Source organism: Nematolebias whitei, chromosome 5 (assembly GCF_014905685.2).
Source record: "Nematolebias whitei isolate Nwh7 chromosome 5, NemWhi1, whole genome shotgun sequence".
Lineage (NCBI taxonomy): Eukaryota > Metazoa > Chordata > Actinopteri > Cyprinodontiformes > Rivulidae > Nematolebias > Nematolebias whitei.
Genome location: NC_056502.1, coordinates 44,415,644 through 44,440,113, shown reverse-complemented (window position 1 = coordinate 44,440,113; position 24,470 = coordinate 44,415,644). Strand labels below are relative to the sequence as shown.

At 40.9% G+C, this 24,470-nt stretch overlaps 1 protein-coding gene across 1 annotated transcript in view; it reads left to right on the top strand.

The window, feature by feature from the left end:
• The first annotated feature begins 4,827 nt into the window (after positions 1-4,827).
• Positions 4,828-24,470, top strand: part of ano10a (anoctamin 10a) — a 51,645-nt gene continuing 32,002 nt past the window's right edge. Inside the window, exons 1-10 of the mRNA XM_037677327.1 lie at positions 4,828-4,963; positions 5,033-5,227; positions 5,803-5,937; positions 13,062-13,181; positions 16,982-17,166; positions 18,148-18,532; positions 20,213-20,268; positions 20,378-20,452; positions 20,566-20,754; positions 20,868-21,059. Coding sequence (XP_037533255.1) covers positions 4,828-4,963; positions 5,033-5,227; positions 5,803-5,937; positions 13,062-13,181; positions 16,982-17,166; positions 18,148-18,532; positions 20,213-20,268; positions 20,378-20,452; positions 20,566-20,754; positions 20,868-21,059 — 1,668 coding nt within the window. The remainder of the gene's footprint in view (positions 4,964-5,032; positions 5,228-5,802; positions 5,938-13,061; positions 13,182-16,981; positions 17,167-18,147; positions 18,533-20,212; positions 20,269-20,377; positions 20,453-20,565; positions 20,755-20,867; positions 21,060-24,470) is intronic.

Below are 24,470 nucleotides of genomic sequence, written 5' to 3'. Positions count from 1 at the left end.
CCCCCCCCCCCCCCCCCCCCGTCCCCCCGCTGCTGGCGGACGTGCCTGCTTACCTGCAGCGAGGCGCGCACCTGCCTCCCCGGAGACGTCGCTCCAGACGCCGTGGAAAACGCGCTGGCCGGCTGGTGAAACTGAAAGCCCTGCTGGCTGCCTCTGAAACATCCTCTCCAGCTGATGGTGAGCGTTTCCACCTCCGCTCCTGGCGCTGTACAGATCCTGTGGTGCGCTGTCTGGTCCCGCTGTCGGGGTCCCATCATCACACTGGGCCCGTGCGCGGCTGGGTTTCCTGCCGGAGGCGCGCATCTATCTCTGCAGATCTGAGGCGGCTGGACAGGACACTGCAACCATCTCCTCCTGTGGTGGATTCTACGAGGATGGCCCTGATAAATGCCAGATCTCTGGCTAATAAAACTTTTATTTTGAACGACTTTTTCTGCTGCAACCGACTGGACTTTCTTTTCATCACTGAGACTTGGATCTGCCCTGGTGAGTTCAGTGTTTTTCTGGAATTACTACCTCCGGACTGTTCGTTTTGCAATGCTCCAAGGACAACTGGTCATGGTGGAGGATTATTGGCTGTTTTTAAGAAACATTTGCACTGCAGACAGCTCCATGGTTCAGCTAATTATTCGAGTTTTGAACTGCTCTGTTGTGAGCTGGGCCGCTCCAACCCAGTTCTGTGTGCTATTTTTTACAGACTCCCCGGGTACCATAAACAGTTTATAAATGAACTATCTGACTTTCTAACTGGTATTCTGCTCCAATATGATCGGGTTTTGATTTTAGGTGACTTTAATATCCACGTGTGCTGTCCTGATAAACCATTAGCTCAGGACTTTCTAGACCTCATCCAGTCCTTTAACTTTGTTCAGAGTGTTGTTGGTCCGACTCACCAGCAGGGCCACACTCTAGACTTAGTTTTAACACATGGTTTGTCTGTTTCTGATTTTGAAATTGGTGACACTGTTTGTTCCGACCACAAACCGGTTTTATTCAACACCTCATTGATTTGTGAACCTACACCTCCCCCCACACCCAAGCCCTGTAGGATTTTTAACCCTTCCACCGCCACACTCTTCTCTTCCATCTTTGCTAGTAATTCTGTTTCAGACTCTGAACTCTCTGTGGGTCTTACTACAAAGGAGTTGCTTTCTCAGCATCAGGAGGCGTGTGTACAGATCCTGGACTCAGTCGCCCCGTTAATGCTCAGGAATCGAAAACGCACGCCCCACCCTTGGGTAAATGAGACTCCACGAGGGGCAAGACGCCTGTGCAGAAGAGCTGAACGTCGATGGAAAAAAGATAAACTTCAGGTGTCTTTTGAGATGTTAAAAACATGTTGGAAAGCGTATCAGACCACCGTTAAACAGGAGAAAAACAAATATTTCTCAAAAATTATCAACTCAAACAGTCACAACCCCGGCGTTCTTTTCAACACCATTAACACCATTCTAAACGTGCCTCAGTCTGCCACCATTGAGGCCTCTGTCGACACCTGTAATAAGTTTGCCAGGCATTTTGCTGAAAAGGTTGAGTCAATTAGGTCATCAATTCCACACTCCACAGCCGACCCTTCAGTTCTTGTCCCCTGCTCAGCAGTCTTCAGTCACTTTGACCCCATCTCACTCTCATTTTTAAATGAGGTCGTTGGTCACATGAAACCCGCAGGCTCCCCTGCTGATCCCATCCCTGCTGCATTTTTTAAACAGGTTCTACCGTCAACTGGACCCTCTGTTCTTGCCATTATTAACAGCAGTTTGGCTACAGGTGTGGTCCCCGATGTTTTAAAACATGCAGTAGTAACTCCATTAATTAAAAAACCCGGACTTGACCCTGCAGCTTGTTCTAACTTCAGGCCAATCTCAAAACTTCCATTTCTTTCTAAAATCTTGGAGAAAATAGTTTTTAGTCAACTAACCAAGTTTTTGAATGTAAATGGAATTTTTGAGATTTTTCAGTCAGGATTTAAACAACTGCACAGCACCGAGACAGCTTTAGTAAGGGTCTGTAATGACATTCTGCTAGCGAATGACTCTGGTCAGTCTGTGATCCTGGTACTCCTCGACCTTACTGCTGCATTTGACACTGTTGATCACAGCATCCTTATGTCACGGCTAGAACACTGGGTTGGGATTACAGGGGTGGCGCTAGAATGGTTCAGTTCGTATCTGGGTGACAGGAGTTTCTGTGTTAACTTTGACAATCATTTTTCTGCTTCTGTCCCTCTTTCCTGTGGGGTCCCACAAGGCTCCATTCTTGGACCCCTTCTGTTCTCATTGTATCTGCTCCCCTTGGGGTCAATCCTGAGGAAACATGGTATTTCGTTTCACTGTTACGCCAATGACTCTCAGATCTATCTACCTTTAAAACCAAACAGTTCTCGCTCCATCCACCCTTTGCTAAAATGTCTTGATGACATCAAGACTTGGATGGCTGCAAACTTCTTGAGTTTTAATGATCAGAAGACTGAGGTCATTGTGTTTAACCCAAGCTCTACCACTGTCACTGATCCTGTAAACCTGCACTCCCTTCAGCCTCATCTAAAGCAGTCAGTTACCAATCTCGGGGTAGTGTTAGACTCAGACTTTAAGTTTAATAAACAGATCAACTCTGTTCTACAAAAAAGCTTCTTTCAGCTAAGGCAGATAGCAAAGCTTAAGTCCGTTCTGTCCAGATCTGACCTTGAAAAAGTAGTCCATGCATTTATTACTTCCCGGCTGGACTACTGTAACTCACTTTATGTTGGGGTTAGTCAGGCTTCACTCTCACGTCTCCAGCTCGTACAAAATGCTGCAGCTCGGCTTTTAACAGGAACTCACAGGTTTGAGCACATTACTCCGGTTCTGTCCTCTCTTCACTGGCTTCCTGTACGTGTCAGAGTTGATTTTAAAATTCTCCTGCTGACATTCAAGTGCATTAACGGCCTTGCACCATCATACCTCTCTGACCTTCTTCATCCTTATACTCCTTCTCGGGCTTTGAGATCATCAGACCAGCTGCTTTTGGCCGTACCAAAAACCAGGCTGAAGCTCAGAGGAGATCGAGCGTTCTCAGTCGTGGGCCCTAAACTTTGGAACAATCTGCCCATCAACATTCGACAGGCCACCTCAGTCTCTGCTTTTAAAACTCTCCTAAAAACACATTTATACTCATTGACATTTAACACAGGGTGATCAGCTTTAGATCTGGTTTTTCATTGATGCTGATTCTGTTTATGCTTTTGTTATTATTCCTATTTAACACAAGGTCATCAGATCTGATTTAGTATTTCATTGTTTCTGACTGAGTTTATGCTTTTTGTTATTATTTCCTTGACTTTTGACACAACGTGATCTGATTTAGTATTTCATTGTTTCTAATTGTTTTTGGTTTTATATTTTTATTCCATGTGCTGTAAATATATCTTGCTACTTTTTATCTGATGATGTGATATTTTTGTTAAGCACTTTGGTAACAGTTTCTGTTTTAAATGTGCTCTATAAATAAATCTGACTTGACTTGACTATAAATAAATCTGACTTGACTTGACTTGACTTAACTGGAGTTAGTAGGAGAGATCATATTTCTCCAGTTTTAGTTTCTCTCCATTGGCTCCCTGTCAAATCCAGAATAGAATTCAAAATCTTACTTCTAACCTACGAAGCCCTCAACAACCTGGCTCCATCTTATATTACAGATCTTATTGTTCCATATTTTCCTAACAGAGCACTTCACTCTCAGACTGCAGGTTTACTTGTGGTTCCTAGAATTTACAAAAACAAAATGGGAGGAAGATCTTTCAGTTATCAGGCTCTTCTCTTGTGGAACCAACTTCCAATCTCTGTCCGTGAGGCTGACACGTTATCCAGTTTTAAAACTAGGCTTAAGTCAGAGTCAGAGTTTCTTTATTGTCATTCGCACCTCATGTGGTGGAGCGAAATTATGTACACAGGGTCCCAGTTACATCCAACAATAAAATGTATAAGAAAAACAGTAATAACATCTAAGATATGAACTAAGAAAAACATAAACTAAATATACACTAAGCACTCATAACATAAAACATTGAACATCAGCACAAACATGAACATGAGTCTGTGTGAGCAGATGTGCACGCATGAACACATCAACATTGAAACAGATCAGCAGCAACATGAAACAGATCAGCAGCAACATGATATGGTTTTTCACAGTGATTATTCTAGTTAGAGATTCATGAGTCTAACAGCCTCAGGGTAGAAGCTGTTCCTCAGTCTAGTGATTCTACACTTAATGCTCCTCAACCTCCTTCCTGAGGGGAGTGGGGCCAAAAGTGTGTGTGCTGGGTGAGTGAGGTCCTTCATGATGCAGGTAGCCCTCTTCCTGCATCTAGAGGTGTAGATGTCTGTGATGGTGGGGAGACTGACTCCAACAGACTTCTGTGCAGCCTTCACCACTCTCTGCAAAGCTTTTCTTTCTGCAGCTGTGCAGCCTCCATGCCACGGTCAAAAGGGTCACGGTCCAAAAGGGTGATCAGCTCCCATTTAGTGCCTTTTTTAAACTTACTCAGATTACATTTTGTTTCTGAGGAAAAAGACTAAAATAACTTTCTAAGTACACGAAAACAGAAAGTAGCAGACCCAACAAATCAAATCATGTCATCCTGTCAGAAAGGTGAATACTCACGAGGCTTACTGTTTTGGTTCTTCAGTAATTTAGAACTATTCTCCACTAAAATAATCAAACCTTTTCCTTTCTTCAATGTATTGTTCACATTGTAGATAATTAAAAAATGAAAACAAAGTATGATTTTTGAATGATTTGAGTCAGGCTGCACTCTTTGTCTTGCTGTGTGTTGCAGCTGGGACGATGCAGTGGGAATCTGCAGTAGCCACCAGCACCCCGGGCTTCGTTCCTCTGGTGGTGCTGGAGCTGGCCTCAGACACCAAGCAGGAGGCAGCAGTCTGGCTGCAGAGCAGGATCACCGCGCCTCAGAGGAACGGAGGTGTGGACATCACTCTACAGCCTTCAGGTTGTTGGTCTCCACCGTGGTTAACACTGTCCACTGTCCCAGGTGCTGAGCTGCAGGTGGAGCAGCTGGGCCCTGGAGTTGGAGCTCAGAAGGACAACCCCAACCTGTTCCTGGTTGGGGCCTCCTGGCAGAGGTTGCTGTCTGGTGCCGAGGACCTGGGCCTCTTTAAGGAGTACAGCGATGGCTCCATGAGGGGCTTCACCTGTGTCAACAAGCACAGCTTCAAGGACTTTAAAGGTGTGAAGTTTTGGCCTATGTATGTGTGTGTTTATCTGTTAGCAAAATATCTCATGAATCATTGTATACATTTTGATGAAACTCAGAGGGTGGTCATGGGATGTACATGTACAACTGATTGGCTTTTGTATGTGCAGGTTGTGAGCAGCTTTGATGAGTCAACAATGACAGAAGTTCTTCTAATGACTCATCTGAAGAATAAAAATCATTTGGAGCAGCTACATGTTGGGAGCTACATCTACCTGATGTTAGCTAAAGCTTTTTATGCTAACTGACTGAAGCAGCCATCTTGAATCATGTAGACTCCAAACGTTAATCAGTTGATAATTTCTCTAAAAGTTTCACCCCGATCTGTGCAGGGTTTTGAGGTGTAGTGTAGCAGATCCATCTGAAGCTGAATGTTGATGAGAACTGAATGAAGCTGTGACAGCAGCCTGTCTGGGCTGAACTTTACTGCACTGTCTGGTGGTGGATGTATTGTTGCTGTGAGGTTAGCTCTAAATGAAATACTCTGACCTGCTGCTGCTCTGCTGTCGAAGCACAACACTGAAGGATGGGGTCTGCTGTCTCTCCAGGTGATGGAGATGGCTTTCTTAGCATGGCTGAGTGTCAGTACATCATCAAGCATGAGCTGGACACACTGCGGGCCAGAGAGGAGACGCATGTTCCAGGATACACCCAAGCAAAGCTCTATCCTGGGAAATCTATCAGTGAGTGTCCACATCACAGAAATCAACTCATGACAGCATCTTCATGTGTTTTTACCCACTAGAATAGCCTGACTGCTGACTCAGCACTTTGTTTTCATGTTAAGACTTTATTCTGTACTTTTTAAGGAATCAAACTACTTTGCATGCATGACACTAATTTAATCATTCATGTATCAAAACTTTCAGCTCAGTCAAGTATTATGTACTTTTGTGTTTTCGTAACTGTTATACTTAAAATAAATTAACTTTATTTTAAAACATTTTTTCCTTAGAAATACATCGAGACATCTGCAGCTCCATTAAACGCAGTACTCTGAAAAATGCTTCAGCACGCTTCTTCTGTTTGACTTCATATGCTTCTCTTGGCATTTGGCTACAGTTGAGCTATTTTTAACTTTCAGCTATAGTTTTGCTACTTTTAGCTTTCAGCTACAGTTTTGCTACTTTTAGCTTTTAGTTACGTTTTTGTTAATTTTGTGAATGTTTATGAAGCATTCACTCAACTGTGATCCATTTTTCTTCCGTACGTTTTTAGGCACAATTCTTGTCCCGTAGTTTTCAAGCTATTTCAACAAACCATAAATCAAAACGTTTCAACCTCCTATGACTTTTGGTATTGGTGCAACTTTAGCTTTTTGAAATAATTAGCCTTTTCTGTCGTTTTTCTTCTCATAGAAAATGAATTGAGCTCATTTTACATCCTTCCTTTTATTGCTCCTTTCACATTTTGTTCTGCTTCAGCTTCTTTCAGCTTCCTTGAGCAAATTTAAACATGTTTTCAGCTTCTTTCAGCTGTTTTTTGCTATTTTCGGCTTTTTCAGATAATTTCAACTTTTTTGTGCCAATTTCTGCTTCTTTAAGCCTAATTGGGCAAACGTCTTCTTTCTCCTTTCTTCTGCAAATTAAACTTGCTTTTTCATTTCAGCTACATTTCAGCATGGTTTAGCTAAATTCAGCAGTTTTTAAGCAAGTTCCTCAGCAGTAAGCAGTGATGGACTGTACTTATACAGCACCTTTCTATCTATAAAGATACACAAAGCTCTTTATAACAATCTGTGTCCTCTATCCTGATGCAAGCTCAATAATCCAGGTAGAAAAATCTAAAAAAGTTAAATCTGGTCATCTGGACATTCAAAAAAACAAAACAAAGCAAAACAACAACATCAACAACAAAAAAGTAGAGTTTCCAGTTTCTCCTATTGCTGCCAACCTGTACATGGAGGAGGTAGAAAAGAGAGCCTTGACGTCCTTTTCAGGGACACCACCAAGTCATTGGTTCAGGTATGTTGACGACACCTGGGTTAAAATTAAATCTCAGGAAGTCCAACATTTTACTGACCACATCAACTCTGTGGATAAATACATTAAGTTCACACGAGAAGATGTAAAAAATGGCAAGTTGGCTTTCTTGGACTGTGAGGTCTCAGCCTCTGATAGAGGACATTTGTAAACTGAGGTGTACCGCAAACCCACCCACACAGACCAGTATTTGCAGTTTGACTCCCATCACCCTTTGGAGCACAAGTTAGGAGTCATCAGGACTCTGTATCACAGAGCAGACAGCGTCCCCACTAACTCAGGAGCCAGGCAGAAGGAGAAATCCCACACAAGACAGGCTCTAGAGCAATGTGGATATCCTAACTGGGCCTTCCTGAAAGCAGAGAAGAAACCCAAACAGGACTCCAGTCAGCCATCAGGTGAAAAGGAAGAAACCAGACCCAGACCAGTGGTCATTCCATATGTTGAGGGAGTATCAGAGAAACTGAGACGTTTATTTTCTAAACATAACGTCCCAGTGGCTTTTAAACCCCAAAATACATTACGGCAAAGACTGGTTCATCCCAAAGATCCAGTCCCCCGGCACAAACAGAGTAATGTTGTGTATGCTGTTCAGTGTCAGGAGGGCTGTGATCAGTCTTACATCGGGGAAACTAAACAGCCACTGGCCAAAAGGATGGCCCAGCACAGAAGATCAACATCATCAGGCCAGGACTCTGAGGTCTACACTCATCTCCAGGCCAGCGGTCACTCTTTCAGGGATGAAGATGTTCACATCCTGGACAGAGAGGAACGATGGTTTGAGGGAGGAGTAAAGGAGGCCATCTTTGTGAAAAGAAATCGCCCATCATTAAACAGGGGTGGAGGCCTCCGGGTTCAACTGTCCCCCTCTTACAATGCTGTGATTGCTAGTATCACTCAACCCCCTGTGAATAGTAAACAGCCATCAGTGTGCTAATGATCCATTGTTAGGCTGATGGTCCTTCTTGATCATGTGAGCAGCTGGTTTTGGTTGTCAGCAGCAAACTGATTGATCCTCTCGAAGGTGCTATTTAAGAGACTGAGCTGAATACAGCTCCTCAGACTGAGGAAGTCTCTCGGATGAGAGACAAAATGTTTCTACATTTTTTGTTGTTGTTTTGCTTTTTTCTGTTTTTTGAATGTCCAGAGGACCAGATTTAACTTTTTTAGAATCTGTGTCCTCATTTACTCATTCATACAGCACTCTACTAGATCTATACAAAGAATAATCAGAGCTTTATCACATTCATACACTGATGGGACACACATTGGAGGCAATGAGGGGTTCAGTGTCTTGCTCAGGGACACTTCAGCATGTGACTGCTGGTGGAATCAAACCCCCAACTCTTCCAATGGAGGACAACTGCTCTAACCACTCAGCCACAGCCGCTCTAAATTCACTGCATTTTCACAGGAAATGCTTTTTCTCTAGTTTTGGCTTATGTTCTGTTTGTTCTAACAAACATTTTGGTTTCAGCTTCTTTAACGAATTCCTCCAGTCATTCAGTTTTCACAATCTGTGTATTTTAGCACAAAATGTTTGACTCTCTAGTTTATTTAATTTTTAGAGGTTATACTGAAAAGATGTATATAATCATGTGGATACAAAGTCAGCATCGCACTAATGTTTTCTTGTTTTTAGTTTCTTTTGTACATTTTGCAGTATCACATTACTTCAGCGTACTTTTAGCTATTTTTAACACTCATGCATCAAAATGTTCCATCATTCATGATTACTATGAAGACTGATATTGATATTAAGGCCCTGTTGTAAGGATGGTACCATTTCCTGTTTCTGTTTGTGTCTGTGTTCCCCACTCTGCTTTTTGTGCTCTTGTAGTTCTGCTCTTTGTGTGGTTTCTGTTCCTGTGTATCTGGTCCTGTTTTCCACTCACTCCTCAGTCTGCCTCTCCACTCCTCAGTCTTTATCATTCACACCTGTCCCTCATCAGCCACCTGCCCAGGTGCTCTCATTACTCACTCTCCCTCTGTCTTATAAAAAGCCTTTCTCTCCTCCACTCCTGGTCCGGTCATTGTTCTGTATTCACAGACATCTCAGTCCTCCTCTGTCCCGTCTGTTTTTGTCCACCTGATGATCTGCTCTGCCTGTGTACTCTGATGTCCTGTTCAGCCTTGTTTTTGATCCTGTTTTGCCAAAGTAAGTTTTGCTGCACTGACAGCCTTTTGTTTTGTTGTTTAAATAAATTATTTTTATTTAAACTCCTGCCTCGCTCGCCTCCCTGCAAATGGGTTCCAACTGTGAGGATTGTGACACCTGTTGCACCATAATATTTTGAAGAACTTATGTTGACGTATATAATCGTGTCTAATACAATGATATAAAGATGGAATTAAAAAAAATTACTGGAAGGCTTTTTTGGATGTATACATATGTATTGCTAACGAGATGGCCAAATATATAACCTAAAAATAAATATCCATGACTTGTTCCTAGCTTAAACAAGTGTATGCCTGTGTTTTTGACTTATGCAGAGCTTATAATCGGCGTTAGTGTAACTTAAGCAGAGCATGCTGGAGCAGAGCAGTGACGTATAGCATCAGCATATGAAAAAACTGACAAACACGCTGATGTAAATGTTGGATAAAAATATCCTCTGTTCATTCTACTTACTCAAAGAAGCCACACTGTGAGGACACGAGAATTAACCAGCTTTTACTTGCAAGGACAGACGGTCACTACAGGCGCACACAGATGTACAAAAGTTACATGCTTGGAGCCCCGTCACGAGAATCTGCACCAGACAGTGTCAAGAGTAGTTTATATACTGTACACTTATCAGCTCCCACACGCCTGATGGCCTCGGCCTCCCAGCTGTACATGCAGGATCAAGTCAGCTCCTCTCAGAGAGAAAATTACTCTCTGAACTCACGCACATGGCTCAACATTAATTTAACATAAGTTAGTGATAAACATTCTTGACCTTGACCAACATTCCCAACAGTAAGTTGTACAACTTTGGTATAAGTTTGAACAAGTTATAGTGTTTCCCCTGGGTAACGCGCCATCTCATCTCATCTGTGATTTTTGTCGGGAGTGGGGGGTGAGGGAGGGAATTCAGCGTGAGGGAAGAGACAGTGTGAGAGCTGCCTTTAGCTTTTTAGCTAGTGCGCCTGTATTGTGCGCCGCTAGCTTAGCGCTACTTCAGTGTCGATGGGTGGGGGAGGTTGTGTGCAATTCGGTTCGATAGGCAGGGCGCTCGGTTCTGTGGCCGGGTCGGGACGTCCCCCTTGTATAATGGTAGGGGAAACACTGATTATCAGCACGCTTATATACAACGTCATAAGTGTGTTGTATGGCAATGCCAGCCAGAAATTTTGCACACGCACAAAATTTTCACTGTACCAACGTTCAGCCTGACGTGTTGCTCATAATTTATGTTACTCATTAGTTGACATGTCAGAAACCAGCTGTGAGCTTTTGAATAACTTACTTCTAATAAACAGATCTGTAACTTTTATGAGACATCTCTGCAGCATGTTGTAATATCTGTGCTGTAAAGGGTTCCAGGTTTTGTTTCTGTGGGGTTGTGTTGTGATCCCTATCACCACAGAGATGGAGGGTCCTGCTGCAGCTTTGTTGATCACAGATTTGTTTGAGCTCTTCTGAGGCATGTTGTTGTCCAATGCAAAGTTAATGACTGGGGGTGCAGAGAGCTGCCATTTCATATCTGATGTCACATTTGTCATTGCAGTATGCTCCAACATGCTGTGCACGAGTCAGCATAACACTAATGTTGTGCATAACCTCTGCATGAGTTGAGGTATTCACAGGTTATGAAAAAAGATAATAAAAGAGAGATCATAAAAGAGTGATGTGTATGCTACACAGTTGCCAAGCTGGTTTCTGACATATGTCAACTTGTGAGTAACTTACATGTAACGTGTGTGAACTTATGCATAACTTACCTGTCACATACTTGTAACTTGTGCTAAACTTACAAGTAACTCATCAGCATACGGTGAAGTTTTTGTGCATGAACAAAATTACTGTCTGGCCATCATATATCAGTATGTTGTTAATGTATTGTAAACTGACACCTAACTTATGTGACTTACACCAGCGTGATTGTCTTTTTTAGTCATCTTTTGGCATATGCTAAGCTATACGTCACTGTGTGACAGCGTCTTTACAGGTGGTGAATATGGTTCACGTTAGGGACTCAGGTTAACCTTAGTCTCTCTAAAGTTCACTGGAGTCACTTAAATGCAAAATAAGCTGTCGTCAACAATTCTTTGCCATTACATAGGAAGTAGTGATGACTCGTACAACAGAGCTGGGCACAAATTTCACAAATGACCAGACATCCTTACAAAACACAAACAAATGTCAAAATATTGTTACTGCCAGTCTTCACCACAAATTAGGAAGTTTTTTTTAAGTCTCAGGTATTGTCTGATTAATTTGAGGATCTCATGACTTGAAAAAAAATGAATTTTTCCACATTTTAACATGTTAAAACCACCAAATTCAAACAAAATATTAAATCGTTTTAAAGCTGAAGGAAAACGGTAAACACTTTGCTGATTAGCTTTGTAGAGATGGTAAATGGTAAATGGACTGTACTTGTATAGCACCTTTCTATCTTATCAAGATACTCAACGCTCTTTACAACACAATCTGTGCCTCATTTACACATTCATACAGCACTATACTAGATCTATACAAAGAATAATCAGAGCTTTAGATCACATTCATACACCTATGGGACACAAATTGGAGGCAATGAGAGGTTCAGGGACAGGGACACTTCATCATGTGACTGCTGGTGGAATTGAACCCCCAACTCTCCCATTGGACCTCTGGAGTGGCAGCAAGAAAGCCATTGTTGAAAGAATACCTTCATAAGTCCTGTTTTCAATCTGCACAGTCATGGAGATGAAGGCACTCCTGGTTTAAATGTTTTCTTGTCAGAATCAAGGCTAGCTGACAGCGCCACCTAATGCCCATAAAACAACACAAACACAAAACGAGTGCTGCAAAGATGCACGGGGCCATTCCTCGCCGTTTGCAGCTCTAATTCTGGACTATTTTTGTAGGTTAGAGTCCAGGACGAAGTTTTATTAGATTGGGTTTGTTTAACAAAACCTGGCTGCTGTTTTTTTTGTTTGTTTTGTGTTTGTTTTGTGTTTGTTTTGCTCGTTCATAAAGATTCTTCTTTAATCCAGTTCCAGATGGAATGTTCTGATTTAAGCAGCTAATCAGCAACAATTTGGTTCTTTTCCACAGCTTCTATGAGTGTCTAGGCACTTATGATGTCTTTAAGTTGCAAGAAAACATGCATCCCTGCAGCCTGCAGTGTGAAAACAATAAAAATGCAAATAGAATGAAAAATCCTCAAAACGAGATAAGAACGTATTGGATTTGTTGTAAAACTGGGATGCCTCTATTGAGCAACCAGTGTTAGACAAATTGTGTTTAAGCTGAATGTAATCATTTCCCACTAATCATATGCTCAATAAATGGCAGAGCTTTCAGTCAATGTGTCAGGGACAGATTGTTTTAGACAATGAGTTGTGAACAATGGGTGAACTCACTGCTGTTGTTTTCCTGACTTTCAATTGAGAAATTAAGCTGCATCTTTATTTAGTTATTAAACTCTGTTCAGGCAAACAAAAAGTAATGTGCAGTAAGGATGTTTTCAAACTTTAATATAACTTTAAAAAATCTTTACCAGAATTACTGTATGCATGTTGTTTTATTCATAATTTACATGATTAAAATCAATCAAAAATGATACTAGCATGTTAAAAACGTAAGAAAAAACATAATAAAGACAGTAATATTTTTGTTTTTCACATCCTAGTACGCAGATTGCAGTCCAAAGGGATCCTGATTCAAATGTTTCCTCTCCATGATAAAGAAGAGCTAAAAAGACTTTCTTTTTCTTGGTATAAAAAAGTCAAGTTGTCCCATCAGCCTCTTGGTAAGTGAAGGATGTCTTATTGTCTGCTTTGAAAACATGTACCGGTATGAAAATTAAAATGTTGCATTACTTGATTTTTATTTTTCACCTTTCTCTTCCTAAGCTTAAAGTAATATTGCATTTAGTTATATTTTTACTGAAACAATTAAGTTTCACTTCAGTTTATTTCTATAGCACCAACAGAAGTTGTCTCAGGGTGCTGAACAGAAACATTCACATATGCTGGTGAAGATTCTCAGTCATCCATGACATGATAAATTCAAAAACGTTCAATACAAAACAACTGGACTTTATTTGTAACAGGAGGTGTTTTGCTTCTCATCCAAGGAGCTTTCTCAATTCAAAGAGCAGTGAGTGTGGGGTTCAGGTTATAAGGCTGAGATAAGATACGCATACATATGTAGATTGACAAATCACACCTCACACCTTAACAGTAGGGGTTTCTTGTTTTTGTATTGAACATTTTTGAATCAGGGTTTTTGAGGGCTTTTTAGGTTAGAAGTAAGATTTTGAATTCTATTTTGGATTTGACACGGAGCCAATGAAGAGAAACTAAAACTGGAGAGATATGATATCTCCTACTAACTCCAGTTAAGACTCTGGCAGCAGCATTTTGGATCAACTGAAGACTTTTTAAAAAAGTTTTTAGACACCCAGATAATAAACCATTGCAATAGTCCAACCTAGATGTAATAGATTCATGAACCAGTTTTTCTGCATCATTTTTGGACCAGATGTTTCTAATCTTAGTGATATTTTATGCAGGTAGAGGAAAATGGTCCTGGTAACGTTTTTAAATCTGGGAGACATATCTTGTTTTTTAAAAACACCAAGATTTTTAACATTAGAACTGGAAGCCAAATTAATGTCATCAAGAGGAAGTGAAAGACGGCAAAGTTTATTCCTAAGATGCTCAGGTCCAAAAACCAAAACCTCAGTCTTGTCTGTGTTCAAAAGCAGAAAATTTAGGGTCACCCATGATTTTTTCTTTAAGACATGCTTGTAGTCTAAGTAGCTGATTGGATTCATTGGGTTTCATAGATAAATATAACTGAGTATCATCAGCATAACAATGAAAATGTATCCCGTGCTGTTTAATAACTTTAACTAATGGAAGCATATATCAAGTAGAGTCTTAGTCCAAACACTGAACCTTGAGGTACTCCATGAATAATTCTGGTGTATGATGAAGATTCATTTATATTTACAAATTGGAATCTATCAGATAGATATGATTTAGACCAATTTAGAGCTGTTCCTGTAATTCCAATATCATATTCAAGCCTCTAGTAAAATATTGCGATCAACTGTATCAAATGCAAAATAGCCCATGCTCAATAATCCAGGTATAAAATCCAACAATTGTTGTTGTGCGTTTCCTTGACTGATGAAGCCTTCTGGATGGAAGGTGAAACGTTTCAGAAAAAAAATTAACTGTCCAGATGACCTGACTGAAAATTGTTGGATGTATCAAAAGCAGCACTGAGGTCTAACTGGACCAGTATTAGTATTAGTAGTCCATTGTCTGAGACCATGAGAATATCATTAGTGACTTTCACTAGTTAAGTTTCTGTGCTATGATGGGCTCTAAACCCTGACTGAAACTCCTCAAAAAGATAATTTCTATTCAGATGTTCACACAACTGACCTGTAACTATTTTCTCAAAAATGTTTGAGCCAACTGTTAAATTAGATGTAGGTCTAAAATTGGCCAGAATTCCTGAGTCAAGATCAGGTTTCTTAAGTAAAGGTTTAACTACAGCAACCTTAAAGTGTTGTGGTGTGTAACCATTCATTAAAGACAGATTAAGCAGATCCAAAATGTGGACATTAATTAGGGGAAATACCTCTTTAAACAGTCTGGTTGGGATGGGATATAGCAGACTTGTGGATGGTTTGGATGAAGCTATTATTTTAGACAATTCAGAGAGCTCAACAGGACAAAAACAGTCCAGACATAATTCAGGTTCTAATAATATTTCTAAAGCTGCCTCATCTGACAGATGCAATATTAGGAAGGATGGTTTGCATTTTCTTTCTGAAATAATTTTCTTTATAAAAATCTCATGAAGTTATTGCTGCCTATAGCAATAAGGATACACGGCTCAACAGAGATGGAACCATTTTCATTAGTCTAGCTATAGTACTGAACAGAAACCTAAGGTTATTTTTATTCTCATCTATTAAAGATGAATAATATATATATATGCCTGGTGGGGCTCGGGTCCTCTGGCCCTGTCAGGCCTTGGCCTGGGTGGTGTGAGTCCTCGGTGCCCGGGCCTCGGTGCCTGGACCTGGACCTACATCGGTGTGGCGGGTGCCGACGGAGGCCTATGAGTTTGTCGCTGTTGGCCCCGGGGGGTCACTGTATGTGATTGCTGGTGGGGATCTTCCGGTTCTCCCCTGTGGTCCCTTCTGGGGGGTGGGTGGGTGGTTCGCCCTGTGTGGGTGGCTCTGGGGGCTCCGCGGTCGGGGTCCCTCCTGGGGTCTTGGGCTCTGGTCCCCCCTTTTTCGTCTGCCTCTGGTCTTGGGGGTCGGGTCTCTGCTGCTTCACAATTACTAATAAATGTTCTATTAGAGAAGCCTTATACACTTATGCATGCTCACAACCACACACAAATAGAAGCAGGGATGTTTATGTAGGCTTTATATGTAGATATATAGATATGTATGTGAGTGTATATTCATGTGTATGTATGTATGTATGTATGTATATAGGCGTAGGTATGGGTATATATATTTATTGAAACTTACTGCAAAGCCATGAATATTTTAAGTTCTTTATACATATGTATTTTGTTGCTGTGTTTTGTCATGTTCTTTGCAGGTGAACAGACAGTGGCCGGGTGTTTTGAAGTGTGCTCTATTTGTATATATTTCTTATATTTTGGAGTCTTACTTTGTCTTTTCTTTCTTTCTATCCTATTAAAAAAAAAACAAAAAAAACAAACAAAAAAAAAAAAACCCTACACTAGAATGTCACTATAATAAATATTTCATAATAATGGTGTGGAGAGGATGGCTGTAAGGGGAGAAGGGAGGCCATCAAAAAAAAAAAAAAAAAAAGATGAATAATATAAAGTTCTAGCTTTACAGAGAGCTTTCTTATGTTGGCAGAAGATGTTTCCAAGTTAAATACAATTTTTACATGTTAGTGGAGCACCATTTTCTTTCCAGCTTTCTAGATACCTGTTTTAAAGTACGTAACTCAGAACTGAACCAAGGAGCCAGCTTCCTCTGATTACTTTCTTTTTAAGCTGAGCAATTTTATCAAGTGAAGTTTGCATTGAAGTTGTAAATTAATCAACCAGATCATCTAAGTTACTGTTCTCTACTGTATTGTTTTTGCAAGGCAGAGGAAAACAACAATAGAAGAGAATCTTTAAATTGACAAGCACCTGCTAAGATGAAATTTACTCTCAGTGACTGTGTAGTCATTAAATGTAAACCCAAAGGTTATTAAAAAATAGTCAGACAGAGCAGGATTTTGAGGATTTATTACTAAGTCTGTAATCTCAATCTAGATGTGCGGACGTTTTGGGTAAAACCAAATGACTATATTAAATTATCCAAGGTTATGCTTAAGCTATCACTTTCAACATCTACCAGTACTTGAAGATTGAAATCCCCCATTATTATGACATCAGTATTCAATAATATGTCGGACAAAAAAATCTAAGAATTCAGACATAAACTGAGAATAAGGGCCTGGTGGACATAATAAATAAAAGTGACTAATCACTGTCAGTGCTTCTATTGGAGCACTTCATGCTTCTTTCTGTTTTACTTTGTATTTCCAGATGATATCAGACACTACTACGGTGAAGGCCAGGCTCTTTACTTTGGCTTTCTGGAGTACTTCACCTTTGCCCTGGTACCAATGGCCCTCATTGGAGTACCTTATTATCTGTTTGACTTGGAGGACTATGACAAATATGTAATCTTAGCTGTTTTCAACGTGATCTGGTGCACAGTTATCCTGGAGGTAGGAAATTTTGATTTCTCTTCCATGTGGGAGAAAGTGGTTTGGGTTACATTTTTAATGTGGGGGGTTAAATGACATCTTGATCAAAAATACCACCAAGGTACTTTACATAAAACAGGAAGCCAAATTAATGCCATCCAGAGCAAGTGAAAGTCTGCAAAGTTTGTTTCTAAACTGATCAGGTCCAAAAATCAAAACCTAGATTGATAAAATCAAACAAATTAAGAGTCATCTAGTTTTTTATGTCTTCAAGATAAGCAGTAATCTATTGGATTAATCAAGTTTTATGGATGAATAGAACTGAGTATCATCAGCATAACATTATCCCATGCTGTGTAATAATTTTACCTAATGGAAGCATATATAAAATAAAGAGTATTCAAAATACAGTCAGATTTTTGGATTTATTATTTATTAAAAGTCTGTTTTATTAGATTTTTGCCCAATACTAGTTGTGGGTATTAACATTATTCCAAAGAGGACAGCCATTAGCAGTGGTTCACATGCCTCAGTTGCAATGTTAAACATTACAGTTCATACAATAAAAAGCAATAAAAAAGATACATGGCCTATTTGGAATGGTTGACAAGACATGCCTTCTCTCTAAAGTTAACATACCATACCACTTTATTTATAAAGCACTTAAAACTGCAAAAAGGTCAACCAAAGTGCTGTCTGGCAGCAAGACTTAGGTTTACAAAGTTGCATTTGAACAAGCCATAAGACATGTGGAGCATTTTTTTAGACTGATTTGCAAAAACTGATTAAAACACAATTTCAAAGCTCTTATTCATACTCTCCCTCACTGCTTTCTGTTAAAAGTATTTGATACTGTCAAGCAGAATACATCTTTAAGACCTATTGGAACAGCTTGACTGTAAAGCATTATTTGTTTTGAACATTTGATGCATGTCATTGACTTTAACAAGTTAGAAAGATTGAATGCTATAGAACAGATTCAATGAACTTTCTCTCCAACAGTTGTGGAAAAGACACAGCGCCTCACTAGCCTACCGCTGGGGCACTTTGAGCAGAAAAAAAGCCTTTGAAGAACCTCGACCTGGATTTCATGGTCTCCTCGGATTCAATCCTGTGACGGGCCGCGAAGAGCCCCTGTACCCCAATGCGAAGCGTCAGCTACGAATTTATCTGGTCTCTCTGCCCTTCGTCCTGCTCTGCCTCTACATTTCTCTCTACGTCATGATGATCTACTTCTTGATGGAGGGATGGGTGCTGTCAATCCACGATGAAAACGCCAATTTCTGGACGGGATTACTTCTGTTCGTCCCCAGTATCGTATATGCCGTGGTTATAGAGGTGATGAACCTCATCTACAGATATGCTGCTGAGTTCCTCACTGATTGGGGTGAGAAGATATGTCAACTAAATCTACTGTTGGGTCAAAAATTGATAAAAACAACAATTTTCACATGTTAAAAGTAGTTGCCTTATCACATTGGAATTATAAGGTTCTCTTGCTACCCGAAAAGGAAGAAGTGGGTAAAGATAATGGATGGATGGAAGGTTCTCTTTCACAGCATTTGTTGTGTGTCTCATATTGGGAATGCCCTCTGCGTGACATCATTAGAAGCTCCTATTACATTACACCAGCCAGGATTGGCTGGAAATAAGCCTGTCAGTGTCAAGAAGGGCAGGGCCCCCCACTTATATACAGAGCTGACGCTGCACTGACAGTGTATCCAAAAACCTCTTCGTACAACAAGCAGAAGTTCCCACCAGTTCTCTCAAGGTTCTGTCTTTCTCTCAGAAATTAACTAAACTGTCTGTAGTCGTGTGAACAAGCTCGGTCACTGGGCGCTTTGCTCTGGGTCAGCACAGCACCACACAGAATAGATTTTCATCAGTAGCAATACTGCTAAGAAAATAAAAGTTTCTTTTGGCTGCTCTCTTCTTCAGGGGTTGCCACAGCAAGTGAACTTGCATGAACGATTTGGCAATTATTTTATGCCGGCTGCCCTTCCTGATGCTAAGCATTTTTGCTGACTCTTGTCTCTACTAAGCATGTGGGTGAAATTCATGCTTTATCAGTACATCCATCTTGCATAAAGTTCTCTCTTGACAAGACTAGGGTGACTTTGCTCCCAAACCCTGCTTTTGTGCCTAAAGTGTTGGGATCCTACCCTCCAATTGAGTTACTGGTTTTCAGTCTCCCTCCTTTTTCCTCTGAGGAACAAGAGAGGTTACACAAATGCTGCCTGGTACGTTCTTTACACATCTACTTGGATAGGACAAAGCATGTCAGGGAAAGCGGCCAACCGTTTGTCTTCTGGGATAAGATACATTTCAGAAAACTTGCAACAAACGGTAGTTTTCCCACTGGATCACAGGTGTGATTGCCTTAGCCTACAGTTCAAAAGGACTAAAGCCTCCAGTGGGGACTGCATGCCCATTCTACTAGGGGCTTAGGCTCTTCATGGGTCCTACGTAAGGGGGATCCCTTCAGAAGATTGCGCCGCAGCAAGCTGGACTTCTCCTCCCATGTTTGCTCAGTTTTACAAACTTGATGCCACTGCATCATCTCTGACTTATTCAGTACTCAGTGTGGCACAAAGTGCACAGGAGGATTGAAAATAAATGTTCTGAGCAGCTGACAGGTAATGTGAAATCTGCTGAGCAATACGGGAGTCAGTATATTTTCGTTCCCGATACGAGACACAAAACGAATGCTATGAAAGAGAACTTTAGGTTACTGTCGTAACCCCGATTCTTTTAGTAACATGAGTGAGTGTCTCACCAAGTCACCTTCCTTGCTCTAATGTTGCGAGGAAGAGGTGAAATTTTTTTAAATAAATTGTCAGTGCAACGGTAACTCTATATATAGAGGGAGGGCCCTGCTCTTAACACTGACAGGCTTATTTCCAACCAATCCTGGCTCGTAGGAGCTTCTGGGATCTTCTGACGAGTTCATGCTGAGGATGTTCCCAATATGAGACACTTACTCATGCAACTCAGAGAATCGGGGTTATAGTAACCTAAAGTTTTGTTGCTGACAGCCTTTAAACATTTTTCTATTCTTTACATTTAGAAAATCACCGGCTAGAGTCGTCATATCAGAATCACTTGATCCTCAAAGTGTTAGTGGTGAGTGCACGTGGCTTATTTAGGCGGTTATTTTGGGTCTTTATTGATCAGAGCTTTCCTTTTGTTGTTGCTGTTTAATTAATCTTAGTTATTGTCTCTTCTTGTTTAGTTCAACTTCTTCAACTGTTTCGCCTCACTGTTCTACATTGCTTTTATTATGCAGGACATGGCACTGCTCAGGCATGTAGGTATACCTTCCAACAGTTCCTCTAAGTGCTTGTTTGTTGTTTTTGTTGCTCAGTGCTTAAATATGTAATTTTTTCTCTCTCTCAACCCTTTATTGTCTCTTGCCTTTAGAGCCTGGCCACCCTGCTGATCACCAGTCAGATTTTGAATCAGATCATGGAGGCCTTCTTGCCCTACTGGCTCCAGAGGAGACGCAACAAAAAGATGGTTCGCAAAGTTCAGAAGAGAAGACTTATTCAAGACAAAGCGCTTCCTCTGAAAGAGCAGGTTCGACTGGAGGCTGATATGAGCACATACTTGGTAAACACGCATCTTTGGTCAAATGGAAGCTGCAAAAGTAATGAACACACCAGTTAATGTGTGCATAATAGCTTTTTCACTGATGTGTGTTGTCTCTACTTATCGTCTCACAGGGAACATTTGATGACTACCTGGAGCTTTTCCTGCTTTTCGGTTACGTCAGCCTGTTCTCCTCTGTTTATCCCCTGGCTGCGGTCCTGGTGGTTTTGAATAACATCACTGAGCTTTATTCTGATGCCTTCAAGATGTGCAATGTTTTCAAAAGACCCTTCGCTGACCCAGCTGCAAATATAGGAGTCTGGCAGGTAAGAGGCTGCGATTGACACAGGAGCCGGTGGCTGTCAGATCAGACGATAGATCAGGAAAACATACATTCATGTGATTGATTACTTTTATTTAGAAACAAAAGACAAAAGCAAATATTTAAATACAAATACAGTTACACACAAAGTGGTTCTTGGAAAGTTTTTGAAGTTTTTGTTTATTTTTATAACACAGTTTTGATAATTGATACATGAATATTATGCAAACATTAACCAAATCAAATTTATTTATATAGTGATGTCTTAATGTAGTATTTCATTCGTATTTATTAATTAAATAGTTTTGTTATCTTACGCTACATTTAGAATGAAGACTTTAGGTCATTTAAGTGAAAAAGGTAAATCTAAAGAACTCTGAAGTACCAAGTAGTTTTTTAATCTCAATATTTAATTGCCCCTGAAATCTTATTGTGGACAGACTGTACTGTAGAATGGCAGCCACCTATTATCCACCTGAAAAAGGATTTGTTAACTTATTTACCAATTTATTTATATCATACTCTTCTGTCAACTTTAATGCAGCCTGAACAGAAAAGTGCGCCCTCACAAATCATATATCAATACAACCGGCTCAGTCACTTGAGGTGTGCAACTACTTTTATTGGCAACTTAGTTAATTGGGTGAACTTTTACTGTGCAAGTTTCAAACCAGTCTGACATGTGGTCTGTGTTAACGCTGGTAATCACAACACTGGAACTTATCAAAACTGAATTTTCATGTTGTGTAGAGTTGTAAGTTATAGTGCTTGTGTTAAAATAATGTATTTATATTTAAAATATATTCTGGAGTATAAAGTTTCTTTTTTCCACAAACCATATTAGGTTTGTGGGAAATGGTAATTTGGCAGCACGACAGCTTAGTGGTTAGCACTGTTGCCTCACAGCAAGAAGGTCCAGGGTTCAATCCCCGGTTGGACTTGGAGATCTTTCTGTGTGGAGTTTGTATGTTCTCTCCATGCATGCGTGGATTTTCTCCGGGTACTCCCACAGACCAACAACATGCATGTTAGACTGCCTTCAGGCCCAGGCCTCCCTTGTAAAAGAGTTCTGTGATCTCAATGGGATTTGCGTGGTTAAATAAAGGTTAATAAAAAATGTTCTAACAAGTGAGGAGAGAGTGATGGGAAGATGGAAGGAGTACTGTAAGGAGCTAATGAATTAAGAGAATGAAAGAGAAAGAAGAGTAGAGGTCATAGAAACTGTGAACCAGGAAGTGGGAACGATTAGTGAGGGTGAAGTCCAGAAAGATTTTGAAGAAGATGAAGGGGAAGGCAGTAGGACCTGATGACATACAGTAGAGATTTGGAAATGTCTTGGAGAGATGGCAGTGAGGTTTTTGACTACTCAAATATTCAGTGGCATATTTGAGGGTGAGAAAATGTCTGAGGAATGGAGAAGAAGTGTGCTGGTGTTCATTTTTAAGAACAAGGGTGATGTACAGAGTTGTAGCAACTACAGGGGAATTAAGTTAATGAGTCACACAATGGTGATCTGGGAGAGAGTTGTGGAAGCTAGACTTAGACGAGAGGTGACTTTGTGAGCAGCAGTATGGTTTTATGCCAAGAAAGATAAATTGTCTTTGCTTTGAGGTTCTGATGGAGAAGTCAGTTGAAGGGAAGAAGAGTCAGAAAGAACATCATTGGATATTTAGAAAAAAGTTTATGACAGGGTGCCAAGGGTGGAGCAGTGGTGTTGCATTTGGAAATCTGGAGTGACAGAGAAGTATGTTAGACTGGTACAGGACATGTATGAGGACAGCAGGACAGTGGTGAGATGTGCTGTAGGAGTGACATATGGTTTCAAGGTGGAGGTGAGAGTACATCAAGGATCGGCTCTGAGCCCCTTCTTGTTTGCTGTGGTGATGGACTGATTAACGAGGTCAGGCAGGAATCCCCATGGACCATGATGTTTGCAGATGGCATTTTGATTTTGGCATTTTGATCTGTGGTGAAAACAGAGAACAGGTGGAAGAGAACTTGGAAAAGTTTACAAAAAGTGGTGAGACCAGCTATGTTGTATGGTCTGGAGACAAAGACATGGACAATAAGACAGGAGACAGAATTGGAAGCGGCAGAAATTAAGATGTTGAGGTTCTCCTTAGGAGTGACAAGGATGGGAAAGACTAGGAATGAGATCATCAGAGGTACAGCACAGGTTGAACTACTTGGAGATTAAGTTAGAGTAACCAGACTGAGATGGTTTGGACATATCCAGAGGAGGGACAGTGGTTTGCACATGTCCATAGGAGGGACAGTGGTTTGGACATGTCCAGAGGAGGGACAGTGATTTGGACATGTCCACAGGAGGGACATTGGGTATATTGGTAGAAGGATGTTAGAAATGCAGCTGCCAGAAAAAAAGACAAAGAGGATATATACAGGTCCTTCTCCAAAAATTAGCATATTGTGATAAAGGTCATTATTTTCCATAATGTAATGATAAAAATGAAACTTTCATATATTTCAGATTCATTGCACACCAACTGAAATATTTCAGGTCTTTAATTGTTTTAATACTGATGATTATGGCATACAGCTCATGAAAACCCAAAATGCCTGTCCCAAAAAATTAGCATATCATGAAAAGGTTCTCTAAACAAGCTATTAACCTAACCATCTGAATCAACGACGTAACTCTAAACACCTGCAAAAGATTCCTGAGGCTTTTAAAAACTCCCAGCCTTGTTCATTACTCAAAACCGCAATCATGGGTAAGACTGCCGACCTGACTGCTGTCCAGAAGGCCATCATTGACACCCTCAAGCAAGAGGGTAAGACACAGAAAGAAATTGCTGAACGAATAGGCTGTTCCCAGAGTGCTGTATCAAGGCACCTCTGTGGGAAGGGAAAAGTGTGGCAGAAAACGCTGCACAACGAGAAGAGGTGACCGGACCCTGAGGAGGATTGTGGAGAAGGGCCGATTCCAGACCTTGGGGGACCTGCGGAAGCAGTGGACTGAGTCTGGAGTAGAAACATCCAGAGCCACCGTGCACAGGCGTGTGCAGGAAATGGGCTACAGGTGCCGCATTCCCCAGGTCAAGCCACTTTTGAACCAGAAACAGCAGCAGAAGCGCCTGACCTGGGCTACAGAGAAGCAGCACTGGACTGTTGCTCAGTGGTCCAAAGTACTTTTTTCGGATGAAAGCAAATTCGGAAATCAAGGTGCCAGAGTCTGGAGGAAGACTGGGGAGAAGGAAATGCCAAAATGCCAGAAGTCCAGTGTGAAGCACCCACAGTCAGTGATGGTCTGGGGTGCCATGTCTGCTGCTGGTGTTGGTCCACTGTGTTTTATCAAGGGCAGGGTCAATGCAGCTAGCTATCAGGAGATTTTGGAGCACTTCATGCTTCCATCTGCTGAAAAGCTTTATGGAGATGAAGATTTCATTTTTCAGCA